This window comes from Epargyreus clarus, unplaced genomic scaffold (assembly GCF_041222505.1).
Source record: "Epargyreus clarus isolate Ecla_fem2 unplaced genomic scaffold, WU_Ecla_fem_2.2 ptg000007l, whole genome shotgun sequence".
Classification (NCBI taxonomy): domain Eukaryota; kingdom Metazoa; phylum Arthropoda; class Insecta; order Lepidoptera; family Hesperiidae; genus Epargyreus; species Epargyreus clarus.
The window spans coordinates 22,113,256-22,131,060 of record NW_027332215.1 but is presented as its reverse complement, the minus strand read 5'-3'; the positions used below and the strand labels follow the sequence as shown (position 1 = coordinate 22,131,060).

The following is a 17,805-nucleotide window of genomic DNA, read 5'->3' as shown; positions in this document are numbered from 1 at the left end:
ATGAACGTTATTTTAATAAAGAATTTGTTGTCATCTCAATTATTTTTTATTATGTTTGTCCTACTCATTCCTAAATCCTTGACACTCTAGCACGTTAGTAAGATGTAAGATCTAATTAATTTTGTATATGTGTCAATTTTATAACTAAGAACCGATTTACCTACTTCATATTTGGGGTTAAATTTTGTTTGACAGTTAATTCTTGGGAGTGAAAGTTTAAAGATGCAAACTGGACAATTATCATCATTAAAAGCCACCCAATTAATTATTAGCAATTTCTTTGAATGAACTACTGGAACATTTTGTCTCTGTGCAACTTACTTCAAATTTTCTACTCTCAGAGCCACCTAAAGATAGGATTTAAGTCTTAATTAGAATATCTCGTGAGGAAAAGTCTGGTTTAGGTTTTGATCTGAACATAAGCCTCTTTAATCATTATAATTCCTTTATTACATACAATACTTTGGTTTATTGTTATACATAATTTACATCTTTAGTACACACTTACACGACATCCACAGTGATTTACTCTTTAATTAATTATTGATTAACTCTACTAATTACATGTCCATAAATAACATAATTATCTCCTTAACATAAATATTGTGCGGAGGACAGTAATTGTTTAAATCTAAGCATTTCAATATACTTAATGTAAGTTTCAATTAATTGCCAGAAATGCTGGATAACATGCATAAATTATTTATTAAGGGCCTTTTTCGGGACCGCATGTGCACCACTTTTATCTTATAATTTTATAGATATATAGTTACATTTCCTGTCGTGGTCCCACACGCCCGCGTGGCAGGTAAGAAAGCTCTAAAACGATGTTTATAAAGATATAATTTATTCTTAACGAGTTCAACTCACGCCACATACGCTATACTTAGGTATATTTTTACAGTGGACCTAAAATTAAATCAACGTGACTAAGTAACATTACGCCGTCCATCATTAACATAAGAGCGACAGTACAGCAAACTGAATTTCATACCACGAAACTATGTTAATACTTGTCGTATTCCATAAATAGGATAATAGTTATACGTGTTGTGTGACGCTTCCAAAGTAGCGTGACTTATCTCCGCCGCGCCTTTCGAAGCGCAAGAGAAAAGGCCCGAGAGATATTGTCTATGCATGAGCATCATATGCACGAGGTTATCTCCTCCACGTACGAGGAAGGGAATATGCCGAAACAACCGTTCAAGTCGCCGGTCCACCACACGTCGTCTTGCTTCTCATAGATATTTATTATGTCACCTGCGATACAAAAAAGTAATATTATAATAATCATAAATGCTTCATACTTACAGTGGCACATAAAGTTATGGGTGTGACAGAGACATAAATATGCATATTTTATTATGGTTGGATATTTAGTATGCGATCATATGAGTGTTACACTGTATTGTGCTTTATAATATTGTTTAATAAAAGGGTGAAATGCATTATGCTTATAATTAAAAATAAACACTTTTAGGCACTTATTCCAAAAAAAATTGCAATGCAAGATAAAGTAAGTACAAGTACAGGTTGCACTCAAAATTTCTTCACTATTTCAAATATAACTCAAGCCAGCATTTATACAAAATCTTATTATTAAATAGGTAATTCTCATCAAGAATTGTTACGCTATCACCGAAATTGAGGTTTTAGAACAATCATCTTTCATTGGAGCAAACTGTGCATTTGCATTTGTGTCTCAACAAAAAGTGAAACTGCATACAAAACAGTTAAACATTAATGATTTACTTCGCTGATAAATGATTGTTCAGAGGGAAATGATATTTCAAAGCGTTTTTGCGAAGTAGCAAAAAATTCGCATTGCAATCAACAGAACAAAGCGCTCAAACGTAACAATGTTTGGTAATCGATGCGACAGTCTCCGTAAACTGAGACTACAAGGTCTGTTAAAACAGTCATTGATATATTTATTATGTTCTGTTATAATATAGTAAATAAAGGCATTTAATTCAAGGATTGAAACACGCATTTATTAAGTTCTAAATAAAATTGCTTGGTAAAATTCAAAATACCGAACTCTTGGAGCGTTTCAAGATTTTAATACACTTCTGCAGTTTTTGGAGTGTATAGTTTTATAGAATGAATTATAATAATTTTAATTTTAGTGTCAATGAAAAAAAAAGTTTAAGACCATGTACAAAAGTTAAAAAATGATGAAATTTATTTCGAGCTGAGCTGAGCTGATATATATTATGGGCAGAGCGATATTAGTACATATTATGACATTTACATAATGTTAAAAATTAAAATCACCTGGTGATAACGTGAGTTCGTCGTTTAGTCTTGCCTCATAAGTGTACAAAGCGCGACATTTTCCTATAATCTTTTGTGCTTGCTCATCAGTAGTACTGTTCTTGCCAATGTCCGTTAGATCAGTAGAACTGTCGCTTTGGGAAGAAAACTCATCTGAAAAGATATAGTACAATTTGTATTTAAGATTTTTGCTGTTTGTGTGGAATAAAAATAGAAGATTAGCGTACTGACAACTTTTACTCAGGTGGACTGGTGTCAGTGCTGCTCATATACATTTGTAATCAACGCTAGATAGGATTCAAGTGCTACTAAAAATACAGTGCTAAAGTGGAATATCTCGTCTTTTACTTGCCACTTATTTTAGACTACTACTGAATACATAGATACTTAATTCTATACGAGAGGTACCTCTCGTATCACAGAAAAACTCTAGTTCCATTTTAAACAAATCTCTGTATGTATACTTAAATTAAGTTTTGCCAATCGAAAACATCTTACCAAAGTCACTATCTTGCTGATTGGAGAGTCCGTCGCCAGCACCCCGTTCGCTCCAATCGAGCGGGCTCTCAGGGGGTAAAGGCGCTTCTGGGGTATCAGGCTTCATAGTGGGTGTGGATAGCTCAGAGGACACCGGGGTTACTGGCGCGCTCTTGTTATCAGAGTGTTTCCTGAACGATAGATGCTCTATCCTCAGTTTGCTGGAGGCTCTACTCATGATGGAGTCCCGTCTCTCGCGTTCCTCACCACCATTCACGCTCTTTGTCAACGCCGTGTAGTTTGGTAAAAGGTTTTTGTTCACCTCGTTCTGGTAATCTGATTGCAGCCACGGTGGAACCTGGAACAATATTTTAAGTTACATTTCAAGAGTCAATGATCACAATTACGAAAAACAGCGGTATCGTTCTATTCGAAAATATATTCATTTAGTTCGTTAAATACCTATAAATAAATATTTTAATGTATTAATCGAATCATTTGACCAAATGATATCTTAATGGTTATAATCATTAATAGCATCTCCTGTAAAAATGAATAATGATTAAGACAATTATATGCTATAGTACCTAGAAATAAATATAATATCCAAAGTAAACAGTTTGACTTTGTATAATTTCTTTGCAATGAAGCTCTACAAATTATTAGATAGGTATTATTTATTAGTATTGTATGAATCTAGGCGCATGACTGTGCGTATGCCAAATTCAAGTATAAAACTTACTTTTAGTATACTCTGTTGTAAGCCTTGTTTGTCTCTGATGATTTGTATGTGAGTGGCGAGAGGGTGTTGCACCGGCGGTCTACTGTCCAGTTCACTCAGACTGCTTGTCATTTTATACCGCACAGCTTCCAAGTATGTTAGCATTGATCGCATCTGTAAAATTAAAAAATGTCGGCACTTTTTAAATATACTTCTTCGCGTTTGGTGAAGATGATGACAATGAATTTTAGTTGCTTCCTACGAAACCTGGGAAGAGAGGGATTGGCGCTTATCGATGCCGAAACCACACTATTACTACTAGTACGCAGTAGACCTGATGTAAAAAAAAACATGTTAAGTGTGGCGAACGTTGCTTTAAATATGAGCTTTTTATACTATAGGAGTAACAGATGAGCATGCAGTTCAACTGATGGTAAGGGGCTACTGCCGCCCATGAACATCTGTAATCAACCCCACATAAGATTCCTGCCTGAGATCGGCTACAGATGCCTCGCTACTCCTTACAACAAAGAGTTCCACCACCTTCAGAGATTTGACTGAAGTCAAGCCACGTATTTATGACATTTTCAAAATATGTTACTTACATTTACCCAATTATGTACATTTTATACTATATATCTATGCATTTACCTTCATATATTTAAAAGACAGTTACTAACTATATACTACAAAGTTATTGTCCTTACGTGGTACAATTTATCAGCGACGTTTTGTTGTGAGTCGTCGTTGCCGAAGGTTGGTGTTTGCTTGATCGCCATCGAGAGCTTCTCCAGCCCCTGCATCGACTTCCTCTCACGCTCGCTGTCTTGCTTCACCAATTGGAGTATCTTTAATATCGCCTACAAATGTAAGTTTTAGGTTAAGTACAACATCATTTACAGCGTACATAATACTAAGAAAAACTATGCACAATAAAATGTTTCTCCTTTTTTGTTACTCAATCCATATTCAACACAATGGAATTTGGAATATAGACAGTCCGCATGATGGTAAGTGGCTACTGCTGCCCATGGATATCTGTAATCAACCACAGATAGGATCAGATATTCCTACCTGAGGTTGGCCATAGATGCGCCGCTATTCCTGAGGACTAAGCTGGAACGCCTGGGAAGAGTATGTCTCCCTTACCACACCCTTCAAGCCAGAACACAGTAGCGCTCAACACTGCTGTTATGAGGCAGAAATAGGTGTGGTCGTGGTGCCGCCGGAGTGAAACCGCAAAGGGTTCTACCACTTTCAAAAACATACACCTGGTATAGTCCGCGCCAAACTGCTAGTACGCTCTGAAGTTGTTGCGAGCAGGTGTAGTCATACAATTTGCTATGGCGTCGCGATTCATTTTTATATTTATTTATTGTAACACTAACACAAAGTTATATTACAACAGGGCAAACTTAGTGCCTGATGGCATTCTCTACCAGTCGACCCTTGGCGAATGGAGAGAATTTGCGGCATTCAGAGCGGAGCGGAGCAGAGAATATATTCAGAGCCGACTAGTAGTTTAACGTGGACTATACCTTCCCAAACGTACCTGTTTGCGCCGTTCCCTGTTCATAGCGAGCGTGGTGTGCTCGCAGTAGAAGTCGGGCAGCAGCTGCTCGCTGGCGCCCGCGGGCGCGGACCGCACGCCGCGCACCACGCGCATGTCCACGTTCGCGTTCGCGTTGCTTATCGGACTCACTAGAAGGTTTGTGGCCTGGAATTGGTTTAGAAATTCCTTTATTTCTTCTATCTATCACCTCTCTAGCGGACTAAGGGGCGGGCTTACGGTAGGAGCGGTCTGCGCCCCCTAATCCTGGGGGCACCCCGAAACACAGTTGCTAAAAAACAAGGTCGTCAGAACCAAACAATATGAGTATTCCTCGGTGAATAAGTCTGTGAGACATTTTAATTTTGTAAAATCATATCAACTTTTTACACTTGTGGTCCGTTCGATTTTCCGCCCCCGGGCCTCCGACGACCTTAGTCCGCCACTGATTCAGGGTATATTGATTGGATAATGAAGTTAACATTTTGTTAACCTCCATAAAGATTTTTTCCTTCTCTACTATCTAAATTCGGTAGAGACAAGTTGCTCAGCCGGGTTTGTGGCCCGTAATACCTTGCCCAAGATGCCCTATATCTAAACAAATACTCTACTTAAGGAAACAGAGTAATTGAAAGATATGAAACAAAATATTAACACGCATGGGTCACAAAGCTGGACATTTTCTTTAGAATTTCATATAAATATAAAATATAACGAACAGAAAGATATATGAATTTAACAATTGCTATCAAACCATTAAGATTATTTACCCATGGCTATAAACTGTACTACTTAATATTATTATATCGAAGTGTGGTGTGACTTTGAAATATCTGCCTTCACCTTAGCTCGTGCTTAATTATGCTTGTTTGCACAAAACACAAAAACCTGTTTTATAATAACATTTGTTTGACTATTTGTTTGCGGTAATCTTGGAAATGCTTAAACTTGAATTCTGACGGACCTATCAATAGGACTTTTTAATGTGCTATTTTTAGGGTAAAATCGTAAAACGGAACCCTTATAATCTCACTCGTGCGTCTGTCCGTTTGTCTGTCACAGCCACTTTGGTCCGAAATTACCGGACCAAATGAGTAGAATTTTTTTAAACTTTTTCTGACCGATAAAATACCTAGTAGAGACAGAAATGTCTTATCATATTAAAGGTATTAGGTTTTTAACGAAATTGTTATGTACAAAACATACCATTTTTTTATAATAAACTACATGTTTAATTAATTTGAAGTTTAATGTTTTTAAAGTTATATGCTTTTTTAGGAGCAATATAATTTCTTTCTTTGAATACTTTAAGCTGCTTCAAATATTGACGTATATAGATATGGACATGTGGTTTACCGATAAGTAGACAACTTATCATATATAAATCATATTGTACATAGATACCTCAGCTAACTGCGGGGGAACAGCAGCGGTGAGCTTTAGGTAACAGTCTGCGGAGGCCTTCAACTGACCCAGTCTCATTTCTTCGATGGACTCCAGCATTCCCGCTCCCTTGACAACACTTGACTCCCATTCCAACCTGAGAATCCAAAGATAAATTAGGTATATATTTGTTTTTTAAATGGAGAATGCAATCTGTTGTTTTTATATGGTTTTTAAATGGTTTTATATGGCTGATACACTCATAATTCTGTAACATAGGTTCATAAATGAAGTTGAAATGTTTCCATTTGCGTAATTGAACCACGAATAGTTTTACATTTAAAAAATAATAGATGCAGTATATTTAGAACAATAATACTGTTTATTATTGTTTATAATAAAAAAAGATTTCATCTGATCAAAGTTTTGTAGACTTGTTATAACTTATAATAACAATGTACATTTATTGTAAAGGAAATCAAAGACTATTATATTAGATTATTATCCTTACCTAGCTCGTTCTGCTTGAACACAAACATTATAGTATTCGACTTCAGTCTTTTTAACAGCATCCTCAGTTTTTCTCTTCTTCACTTGAAGTTTGGCGGCATCTCGCTCGCTCGCAGTGTTCGCGATCCTCTCCGCGCGAGCGGCGCTGAGGATGGAGTGGGGAATGTGGCCCACGCTAGAGCTGCGTGATATGCGACTGTAAACAAACAACAGGAGGTAATGACAAGGCCCCGATACCCCCAAACGACGCAAACGCTAAGCGGCAACAGTAATCGCGCAGCTGAATATCGCATTGCAAGCAAAGACGAAGGATCCTTCTCAAAGAGCTCGATCGAAATGGATAACATTAGTCTAAAATGACGTCATCCGTTTCATCGAAAGTATTACAATTGCAGACCTAATTTCCAGCGAAGCGTCTTGCAGTTTTTCATTTTCCCTCGCCGCGGCGTGTGATAGTCTTTTAGCTTTTGCTTCGGCTGTCCTCCAATCGGTGAGCGTCCGCGTTGTTTTATCTACATTGCCCTCGATCTGAAAATATTGTTCGATTACCGCAGCCGTAAGTCTTGTGATACGAACGTCTTTTTTCATTGTATGCTATTTACCTTCTTTCTTAATCGCAATTGATTGTCGATGACATGCTTCATTGGTTTCACTAGTTCTTCTGATAAAGCGTTGGAGTAATTCCTAAAAAATGTTATATTTATTACGATCTGACATTAAAATCACTTGAAGTATTCGTACAAAACTTGTTTCATGTACATACCTATGGATCTCTGATCGTTTCTCCATTTCTAAAGCAACATGCTTCCACGCTTCTGCGCAAGAGCCAATGCTCTCTTTGCAGGCTTTCCCTAGTTTTGTGCTTAGTTTTGCCAAGCATTTTGAGTAGTAATTTTCTGCTTCAACTCTGGAATTAAAGAATTTTTAAATTATGTTCAATTAATTTGTTCGTTTTGGTTAATTTATTAGCTGTTGTCATAATTTGAGAAATAAACTAGTTCCGCTACTAATCAGAAATAATTAGGCGATAATTAAAAATCTCGGAGAAAATATCACAATACTAACTTGCTTCTACCTACTTCAAGCGGAAATAAAATACAACCATCATAGTATAATCACGGTGGATAAGTTTTTACGCTCCTCACATAACGTTCGTCTTGTATGTGGAGGTGATATGTAATATGAAAATGCTACGGAAGTAAACATTCACTAGAATAATCAACGTTGATACGTCCTCATTTATAAGTGGTCGCTGGTTTTTAATATTACGACAGACTATGAATTATCTATTCTTTATACGGTTTACAATAACACTGGGCATTATTCGTCATGAATCGTAAAGTAGTTAATAGAACAATATTACCTACATGCACTGGGCTATGACTCAGCTTTATTAATTCCTTAATAACGATTGAATCTGTTTGAATGCAAACATGTTATATTTAAGAGAATGTTCGCGATGAGTGTTCGCCAGCAATAAAATTGCATAGAATGCAGGCGATTGCATATCGTGTCGGTCGAAGAACCACCATTAGAATGTACAAAACAAAATATACGAAACAGTGGGAAGTGATAAAAATGAATGCAAGTTATATTTGTATCTCGTCTTGGCCCACTTAGCGGTGTAGCGAGACGCTCTATTTCTGATTTTGTGGCCATTGCCGTAACCTTAGATCCGAGACCACTTTCAACAGATCTTTCAGCATGTATTACGGATATTGGAGATGTTTTGAAATTTTTGAGAAACTACGTTGCAGCACTCGTTATGATATCTATCCGCTTTTCCTAAATACAATTTTAATTTTAATAAAAATTTCGTTTGCGTATCTAAGTTCGCGCAAATTTATTAAATTTGTCGCAGTTTGATCGAGTCTTTTAAAACTTTTTTGTTTATGAAAAAAATGTTTAAGTGATTCTCATACATAAGACACCTATAGGAGTAAATTTTAAATTTAATCTTCTTCTTATTATATAATTTTATTTTTGAGTCTTGTACAAGGTATCTATTAATATTTATTTCAAATAACACACTATTATTAAAAATGCAGTTTATAATTATTTGATAGGTTATTATGTTTCTGTGTTTAATTGTAAGACTGTATTATTAAGTTTTTGGTTTATAAAAATAGTATAAATCTTTTGTTTTAGTTTTAGGAAACCAGTTGCGATTAATGAATTAACCTCCAAGTCACCATATTTATTTCTCCCGGGTTCAACAGCTACGTAGACATCTAAATAACGTATTAAGTACCCCTTCCGGGTCTGAGTATTTATGTATTCATGGTTGTATGTGTCCAAAGTACCCACTGTCGAGAATACTAGCGCAATACATTATACCGTTATCTATACTTAGAATATACAGCGGAATTGATTGTTCGTTTTTTTTCACTAATCTCTGGAAGTACTGCTTCCAATTAGAGTTAAATTTTAATAAATCTTTACAAATATTTTAGGTTATTTGTTCCGAAAGGCTATAAATTATTACAATAAGTATTTAGTTACAAGACATATAGGTAAGCCAATTTAATTCCGCGATTGAACTTTCTAATCAATTATATGTAGAGAGTAAGTATCCCATAAGGGGCAATCACTCGTCATTTTATGGATTAATCTGATTATAAAACAATAAGGAGTTATTTTATCGCTCAAGTTGGAAAGCAGTCGGAACATCGATAAGGCTTAACAGCTTATCTGTATGTGCATTGTGCACGGTCGCGGGCCGGTGCCTGCAATGGCTGTGTGCAAACCTATTGTTTTAGTCACACTACCTATTCTATTCTGAAAACGTAGTAAGACAATTAGAATGTGCACTAAACGTTAGGTATTAGGCTTCCATATTCAAGGGGTAAAAACGGAACCCTATTATTAGTATAAGCTCATTATTCCTGATATACTATTTTATATAATAAAGGATTCAATTACAACTCCATTATTTATTTTCTCTGACAATTCATTCCATGACGTCTTATTCTCTAAAAACATAATATCCTTCTTTCTTTTTATTTAGTTTTCAGCTACATTGCTTCTCACCAGCAATTAAATAGACTCTTATTAACATAAATTAACTAAAAAGTATTGTAATGAAAACATACCCTTACATTAGTAATAGGACTGTGACTGACTGACAGGCAGCGAAGACATAGTCAATCACTATAAGTTTAAGAGGGTAGGTAGGTATTTGAATTTTTTACAGAATAAGTGTAACGGTGGCCGCTACAACAAATAGTGAAAATAAAAAAAGCTTGTAAATAAATACAAGAAACCGTTATCTATCGGGGTTTTTCGCTTTATCTTTTTTGATTTATCACGGTTCATTAGATAAGTAGACATATTTATTCACATTTATTTTTCTGGCTGTTATGATAACAAATCTTAAAAAAAAAATGATAGTAGGTAGAGTACCCTCAGAGTGCGAGTTCGACTCGCACTTGGCCAATTTTTATGACTTTATTAATCACTTATTTACCTTTCCTGCAGAATGGCCGCTAGTTCCTTGCTGAAATCGCTTCCTTGTTTCACGTAGCGACGCAACTCGTCGAAACCATTTTGTGCCTGAAATAATAGAAAAATGTTTATTATTTAATTATTTGAAACTAAAACAAATAACTGTTGAAGGTGTAATTAGAAAGTAAAAGTTAAACGCAGTAACAGTATCAAAAAAACAATAAATTTTATTTACTTTAATGAAAAAATATACCTATATATTTTAAAGGTAATTAAGTAAAATTAAAAGTGATTTATTAATATATATAAAAAGTGTAGCAGAAGTTGAATGAATCTGTACCCTTACCATGAGTTTTTACGTTTTGACAAATATGACTGTTTTGGTATTTGTTTACGTATTGCCCCATACTATTTCCTATTTATGATATAATCCGCTAGGGGCGCTGATTGGAAATTGTATGGGCAAATACGTAAACAAATACCAAAACAGTCATATTACGCTTATTTGTCAAAACGTAAAAACTCATGGTAAGGGTACTAACTCATATAATTTCATATGTAGGTACGTATATGGTTATGTACCATTCTATGGTGCAACATAAGTACCTATTGCGTATTATTTTAACTCCCAAAGGGTAAAGACGGATATTTATATTATACAAGAATTACTCATTTTCCGGCGTTTTCGCTTTATCTACTGAATCATAAAACTGTAAGGTAGACAGAATAAGGTGATAGAAATCTAAATTTCAACAGCCAACTGGCACGGAGGGTTCAGTACCAACTGAGCCCTAGTACGACTCGTACTTGACTAATTATTTAAACAGATTATTAAAGGAGATAATTCTATCATAAATAATTTGCCCAAAGTCATACACATCAAACATACCAAACGTCTTCTCATTACAATATTTTGAACGCACTTTAATTTTTAAACTCGCTAAAATTACAACAAAACATACTTCGCACCGTGTCTGCCAGATATCCCTAACAGCACTAGTGAGCGTTTAGCAAAAAACGCACTGAAATCAGACACGGAAATGGTTGCATGAGTCCTTGATCTTCTAGTATCGTTAATTGGCGTAAATACATTACATAACAGTGAAATACACCGAAACACGTAACATTCTGGTTATGGCAACAATGATAAGTGGGTATGGTCAGCGGTGTTGTAATTAGGCGCCTAACAATAACAACGAGCGTAAAGCCGCGGCCACAGTGGCTATAATGTACACTGTACCCTTACCATGAGTTTTTACGTTTCGACAAATATGACTGTTTTGGTATTTGTTTACGTATTGGCCCATAGGATTTCCTAGTTCTGACATAATCCGCTAGGGGCGCTGATTGGAATTTGTATGAGCAAATACGTAAACAAATACCAAAACAGTCATATTTGTCAAAACGTTAAAACTCCTGGTAAGGGTACTGTACATGTGACACGCTAGCTGGTTCTGTTGGCAGTAGGTCAGTGGCCCCGGGTCTCAGTTCAGTGGGGTAAAATATCACTATTTAGTTACATTAGGATTAATATAACCGCAATTTGTAAGCTAGAAATATAACTTTAATAGTGCAAAGTTTTGTAAATATGTATTGATCTGTTAATGTGATAATATTACCGTATAGATATTTATGTTATAATTGTAATATGTTACTTAATTATGTATTAATCAAATTTATAAGACAATCAGAAATCTTATCGCAAAAGGTTTGTAAGAACCGAATAAATTAATTATTATTATTAATTAACATTAACTTATTATAAACATTATTGGTTTTCCAAAGAACTTACACAAAAGTACATGAGACAATATAGGTAAATAAAAGCAATATGTAATTTCATATTTAAACCTGTATCATTAAGATTACGGGGGCCCATATTTTTATTTTATTTTAAATGCGAATGAAATTTGGAAAACAACTTTACTGGGTCATTCATCTTAATCATTTGCCTATTAGGTAAGTACTTTATGTCATTGCCTTCAAATAGTTTCTTCTTCATGAATGAAGTAATGGCTTCATTCAACTTCAATATAATCAATATATCAGTTCAAACAGTTCTTGACAAGCTGTTTTTTAGAAATAAATGTACTAAAGAACATGCAGTCCAACTGATAGAATGTGGCCTTGGTTGATCTCCTATCAACCAATTAGGATTGGATTAGGATTGGAGTTCTATCTAATGTTAGTCACAGATGTGTAGCTAATCCTCAGGACTAATTTGGAATGTCTTGGACCTTATAAAAGACAAGTAGGGACGGCAGTGGTGTCTTTTTAGTTGAACTACCAAGTTTTTTAAATCACTTACAAGTAGGTACATTGTCACGGACTACTGCCTATCTAATTAGGCGGGCATGTGAACAACTCCGTAATCAAACAATTAGACGTCTATTTACGGTATTCTGATAACCGAAGCGTTTAAGCAATTGTACTGGTCATCCATGCTAGGTAATGTTTCAAGTTCCGTGTTTAGATATTCACTTATATATCTTTTTTATAATATAGGAGTAGCAGACGAGCATACAGTCCACCTGATGGTGAGTGGCTACTGCCGCCCATGGACATCCGTAATCAACCCCAGATAGGATTAGATATTCCTACCTGAGGTCAGCCACACTTGCGCCGCTACCCCTGAGGACTAAGCTGGAACGCCTCGGAAAAGTCTGTCTCCCTTACCACACCCTTCAAACCGGAACACAGCAGCGCTTAACACTGCTGTTATTTGGTAGAAATAGGTGTGGCAGTGGTGCCGCCGGAGTCGAACCACAAAGGGTTCTACCACCTTGAAAGTTGAACTACTTCAATCACTAATAGTTGAACTACAAAGTTTTTTAAATCACTTACAAGTACATTGTAACGGACTAATGCCTATCTAATTAGTCGGGCATGTGAACAACTCCGTAATCAAACAATTAGACGTCTATTTACGGTATTCTGATAACCGAAGCGTTTAAGCAATTGAACTGGTCTTCCATGCTAGGTAATGTTTCAAGTTCCGTGTTTAGATATTCACTTATATACCTGTCCTATGAATAAAATGTTTCATTTTTGGTTTGGTTTTCTTTGTCTATTAAGGGCATAAAAACTTAAAAATAGGATACAATCAGAAGTAATTGATATATTAATAATGTTATTTGGTACATGCATGTCTTTTAAGGCTATACTTGTTTATCTATGATTTTCTTCTATACCTATAGGTTATATTACAAAAAGAGTTAGAATTACATATTAATTTATACACCCATTTGTTTTGGTGGCCGTGCAATGTATTAACTATCTAAGTATAGAGGTATTCTAATGCATCACTTTTCTTTTTCTATAAAATGCAATTTGCATTATATATTTTCGCATTTTTCGTTAAGTAATTTAACTCGCATTTGGCAATATGCTGGACCTACATCTCTAATTGGGGGCGGATTCATATTCCATACCCAATGCCCAATATTGGGACATTACAATAGTAATGATCTTAAAGCTTTTCCCTAACTTACATAATGTCATTTTTTTATAATATAGGAATAGCAGACGAGCATGCAGTCCACCTGATCTTAAATGGCTACTGATGCATCTGTAATCAACCCTAAAATCATAAAATCAGGACAAATCAGGTAGCAATTCAGGTAGGATTGGATATTCCTACCTGAGGTCGGCCACAGATGCGCCGCTTCCCCTGAGGACTAAGCTAGAACGCCTCGGAAAAGTCTGTCTCCCTTATCACACCCCTCAAACCTGAACACAGCAGCGCCTAACACTACTGTTATTAGGTAGAAATAGGTGTGGCGGTGGTTCCACCGGAGTCGAACCACAAAGGGTTCTACCACCTTCAATTTATTTGTCATTTGATTTGCACCTATTCTTCAAGCACTGACAGATTGTTCGATCTACGTTAAATTAACTCAACGCCGTACATAAATGTTCAGTATTATAGAAAGAACGAAATTCCCAAACCATATTATTCGCTAAGTTTAATAGCAAGTATTACCAAATTGTGGTTACTCTCGACATAATATTTTGTGAGTCAGAAAAGTAGATGGGCATTTTTTCAAGAGTTAGTCCTGTCCTTAACGTAAAATAATCTCACCAAATCACAAATATTATTACAAACGAGTTAGATACAAAATTGAATATTACATTCAAAGTGAACGTAGCCTAACGATTGGTAACATCTGTCGCAAGCTGGACTTAGTATAGACAATTGGAGACTTGTAATTAATGAGAAGTGTTTTAGTGCCACAATATTTCGACATTTTCATCATTAATAAGTGATTTCGTACGAATTGCTCGAAGCGTGACATTTAATTAACTTTACAGACGAAGCGTTTGTAATTGGGTTATTAATTAGTACATTAGTAGCGTTCATTATTGTAGTTTTAAATTGTAAACGTAGTATATAAATTAAATAGTCATTAGTATTTTGCTAATATATTTAGATAACGATTTTATAGCAATGATTTTCAAGATTGCAAATGCAAACATGTCATCCACTTGATATTAGTCAATGCCGCCTATGGACTTCTGTAATGTACCTACCCCCGATCAGGGGGCCTACTACCATCTCTTTAAACTATATTGGTTTATTCATACATTGAAATTTCGTACCACGATCTGGTTAAAGTAGGATTGTTTTTATAATATTACAATAAGCAGTTTTGTATGATGTCGGTCGAAATTTTTCATCCTTTCTTTTTGCAAGAAATTTATTTTTTTAAACAAAATATTATAATTTCAGTTGGTTTTATAAAAAATGAATAAGGGCTTAAGTTTACCAGATCGTGGTACGAAACAAAATAATGTTGATGCAATATTGAAATAAAACTTTCCTGAACTATGATTGTTTTTAAAAGATGGTGGTAACGCCCCTGTACTAAAATCAACCCAAGATAAGATTAGATTTCAACCACAGTCGCGACCACAAACGTGTTGCTACCCCTACGGAAATTGAAAGGTTTCATATCTTTATGGTTGATTGGTTGTACCCACTATAATTGTCACATTTATTTCTATACGCAGCCAAAAGTCGATAATGAATACAAATAACTGTGTAAGTGATAAATGCCAGCACGTTACACATTATCGGTAGAGTTGCGCAAAATGTATCACTAAAGTGAAAAGAGTGATATATATCTTTTGAACTCAGTGATATATATCACTCTTTTAGCTCAATAGCTCACTTTAGCTCAGTAGCTCTGTAAAGATACGCGACATTTTATATCAGTATATTAGAGAATCAGATCAAAATGTTTTGACAACATTTTTGATTCCTATAATTAATACAAAACTGGCAAGAAATTATATATGAATTATCACAGCCAACGCTATTTGTATATCCCGGTTTCCATGTTCTTAGCAATAAAATATTTTAATTTAGTGTTTAATACGTAACCGTAACTGTTATATATCTCAATCAACGCATTTGACTCGAATCAGGCTCACTACTCACTCTCAGTCAGTCGCTCATTTGACTCATCGCTCACTCGCGAGCTAGTATAACACTGTTGAGTTGAAGAAAATCTTATATCCGGAATCGTTTGAATCTATGAACTAAACCATGTGATGCGGATATAAAGATATAATTCAAATCCGTCGGAGTTGATGAGTGATTAGCTCTTTGGTGAAGATATATATCTTTTATATCACTCACTCGCGAGCTACACAATTCTAATTATCGGCTACCAACACGATACATTTTTATTACAGGTTTTAATTATTTTTCTCGTAACGGTTGCCTACATATTTTCATTGGTACAGTTGCTCTATTGCCCTTGTACCTACATGTTTTAGATCATTAATCGATTAAACATGAAAGTGATGCCGACCATATGATTATGTGGGAGTTATGTGGTATGGCGAGCTCGAAATTGTCGATAATTAATAGGCAATAAAACTAACAACACTAAAACCAGATCGACAATACGTTGGTTAACTCTAAAATATCGATTAAATTATTGTCTGTCGTATCCATAGATATATTATCCTACTGACGTAGGGTATATCTATGGTCGTATCAATATAACTGGCATTTCCCATAGTGCTAAAACGATTCTCGCTCTGGCTCTCGTCGCGTACGGTCGTGCCTGCGCGTCCGTTCCCACCGTGAGTCACCGCTAGACGACGCCCTGTGCGTCACCCCGTGCGTCATCCGCCGCCACCTGCGTGCCACGTGGCACGTATCCGCCGCGCTACCTGGCGCGGAGTTTTGTTAACGCGAGTGCTGTGTTGTGCGTTTTACATTGTATCCCTTGGGTACAGTGTATAGTGTGTACAGTGCAGTGTTTGTGTCTTCGTTGTTAGGACAGTGTAGTTCGCTTGCCCGAGGCTCTGCCCGGCGCAAGCAGCTTGTCCGTGCGTGGTTCCAGCCCGCACGCTTACACGAGTAAGTCTTATTATTAGGCACCCACCCCGATTCACCAGATCGAGATATTAGGGTCACACAATAGGCACACACCTCCCTGTTTAGGCAGGGAGGAACACACTTTCGCTTATTGTCAGTATGGCAAAAACTCAATGGTTCGAGGGCATGGAAGCGTTCTTAAAAGAACGCTACCCAAATGTGCTCGAGTCATATATCAACTCGAGTATGCCCTTATCGCCGCAACACCCATCCTCACCCAGCCCTCCAGCCTCTCCACAGGTAGCACCTATGGACGAGGATGAACCTAGGACTTCCGATTCGGAAGCTAGCGCCAAAGCGTTCTCGGACGCAACTACATCGTCGGACTCAGACTCCGAAGGTTTCCAGCCCGTTATGGGCCGTAAGAAGCGCAAGGCGAAGGCCGCCAGCACCCCTCCCCCCTCGAAAAAACCCTCCGTTCCAGAGGTATCTGACCCTAGCCCTGCCTCTGAGCCCCAAACTTCCGGCCAAGTACGGCCAAAAAGCCTCCCGCCCCCAATTTTCGTTAGGGATAAATCCAAATGGGACTCCCTCATGTGTGTCTTGAACACACAAAATATTAGCTTGGTCTCGGCTAGGTCCACTCCCCACGCTATCAAAGTACAGGTAACCTCCGAACAAGACCACAGGAGGCTTACCCGCGTTCTTTCATCCCAGTCGATAGGCTACCACACCTATGCGTTGGAAGATGAAAAAATGCTGAGGGTCGTCATAAGGGGCGTACCCAAAGAACTAGAGCTCGAGGTCATCTCAAATGATCTCAAATCCCAAGGTTTACCTGTTAAAGAGGTATTCAGGATGTACGGCAGGACAAGGCAACCGTATGACATGGTCCTTGTGGTACTGCCAAAATCAATCGAGGCAAAGAAAATCTTTGCCATTAAAACTGTCTGCCTACTCTCGGGCATTGCCATAGAGGCTCCCCACACTCGCATAGGCCCCTCGCAGTGCCATCGCTGCCAACTATACGGCCATTCGGCCAGAAATTGCTTTGCACGCCCTCGCTGCGTGAAGTGCCTAGGAGACCATAGCACCCCCGATTGCCCCAGGCCC

The 17,805-nt window shown here is 36.8% G+C and overlaps 1 protein-coding gene across 1 annotated transcript in view; it reads right to left on the bottom strand.

The window, feature by feature from the left end:
• Positions 1–937: 937 nt before the first annotated feature.
• Positions 938–17,805, bottom strand: part of Nost (Nostrin) — a 107,981-nt gene continuing 91,113 nt past the window's right edge. Inside the window, exons 3-14 of the mRNA XM_073075107.1 lie at positions 10,384–10,469; positions 7,681–7,824; positions 7,520–7,601; positions 7,315–7,445; positions 6,919–7,113; positions 6,429–6,564; positions 5,028–5,192; positions 4,183–4,335; positions 3,497–3,649; positions 2,776–3,112; positions 2,278–2,430; positions 938–1,260 (exon numbers count right to left, since the gene is read on the bottom strand). Coding sequence (XP_072931208.1) covers positions 1,145–1,260; positions 2,278–2,430; positions 2,776–3,112; positions 3,497–3,649; positions 4,183–4,335; positions 5,028–5,192; positions 6,429–6,564; positions 6,919–7,113; positions 7,315–7,445; positions 7,520–7,601; positions 7,681–7,824; positions 10,384–10,469 — 1,851 coding nt within the window. The 3' untranslated portion in view covers positions 938–1,144. The remainder of the gene's footprint in view (positions 1,261–2,277; positions 2,431–2,775; positions 3,113–3,496; positions 3,650–4,182; positions 4,336–5,027; positions 5,193–6,428; positions 6,565–6,918; positions 7,114–7,314; positions 7,446–7,519; positions 7,602–7,680; positions 7,825–10,383; positions 10,470–17,805) is intronic.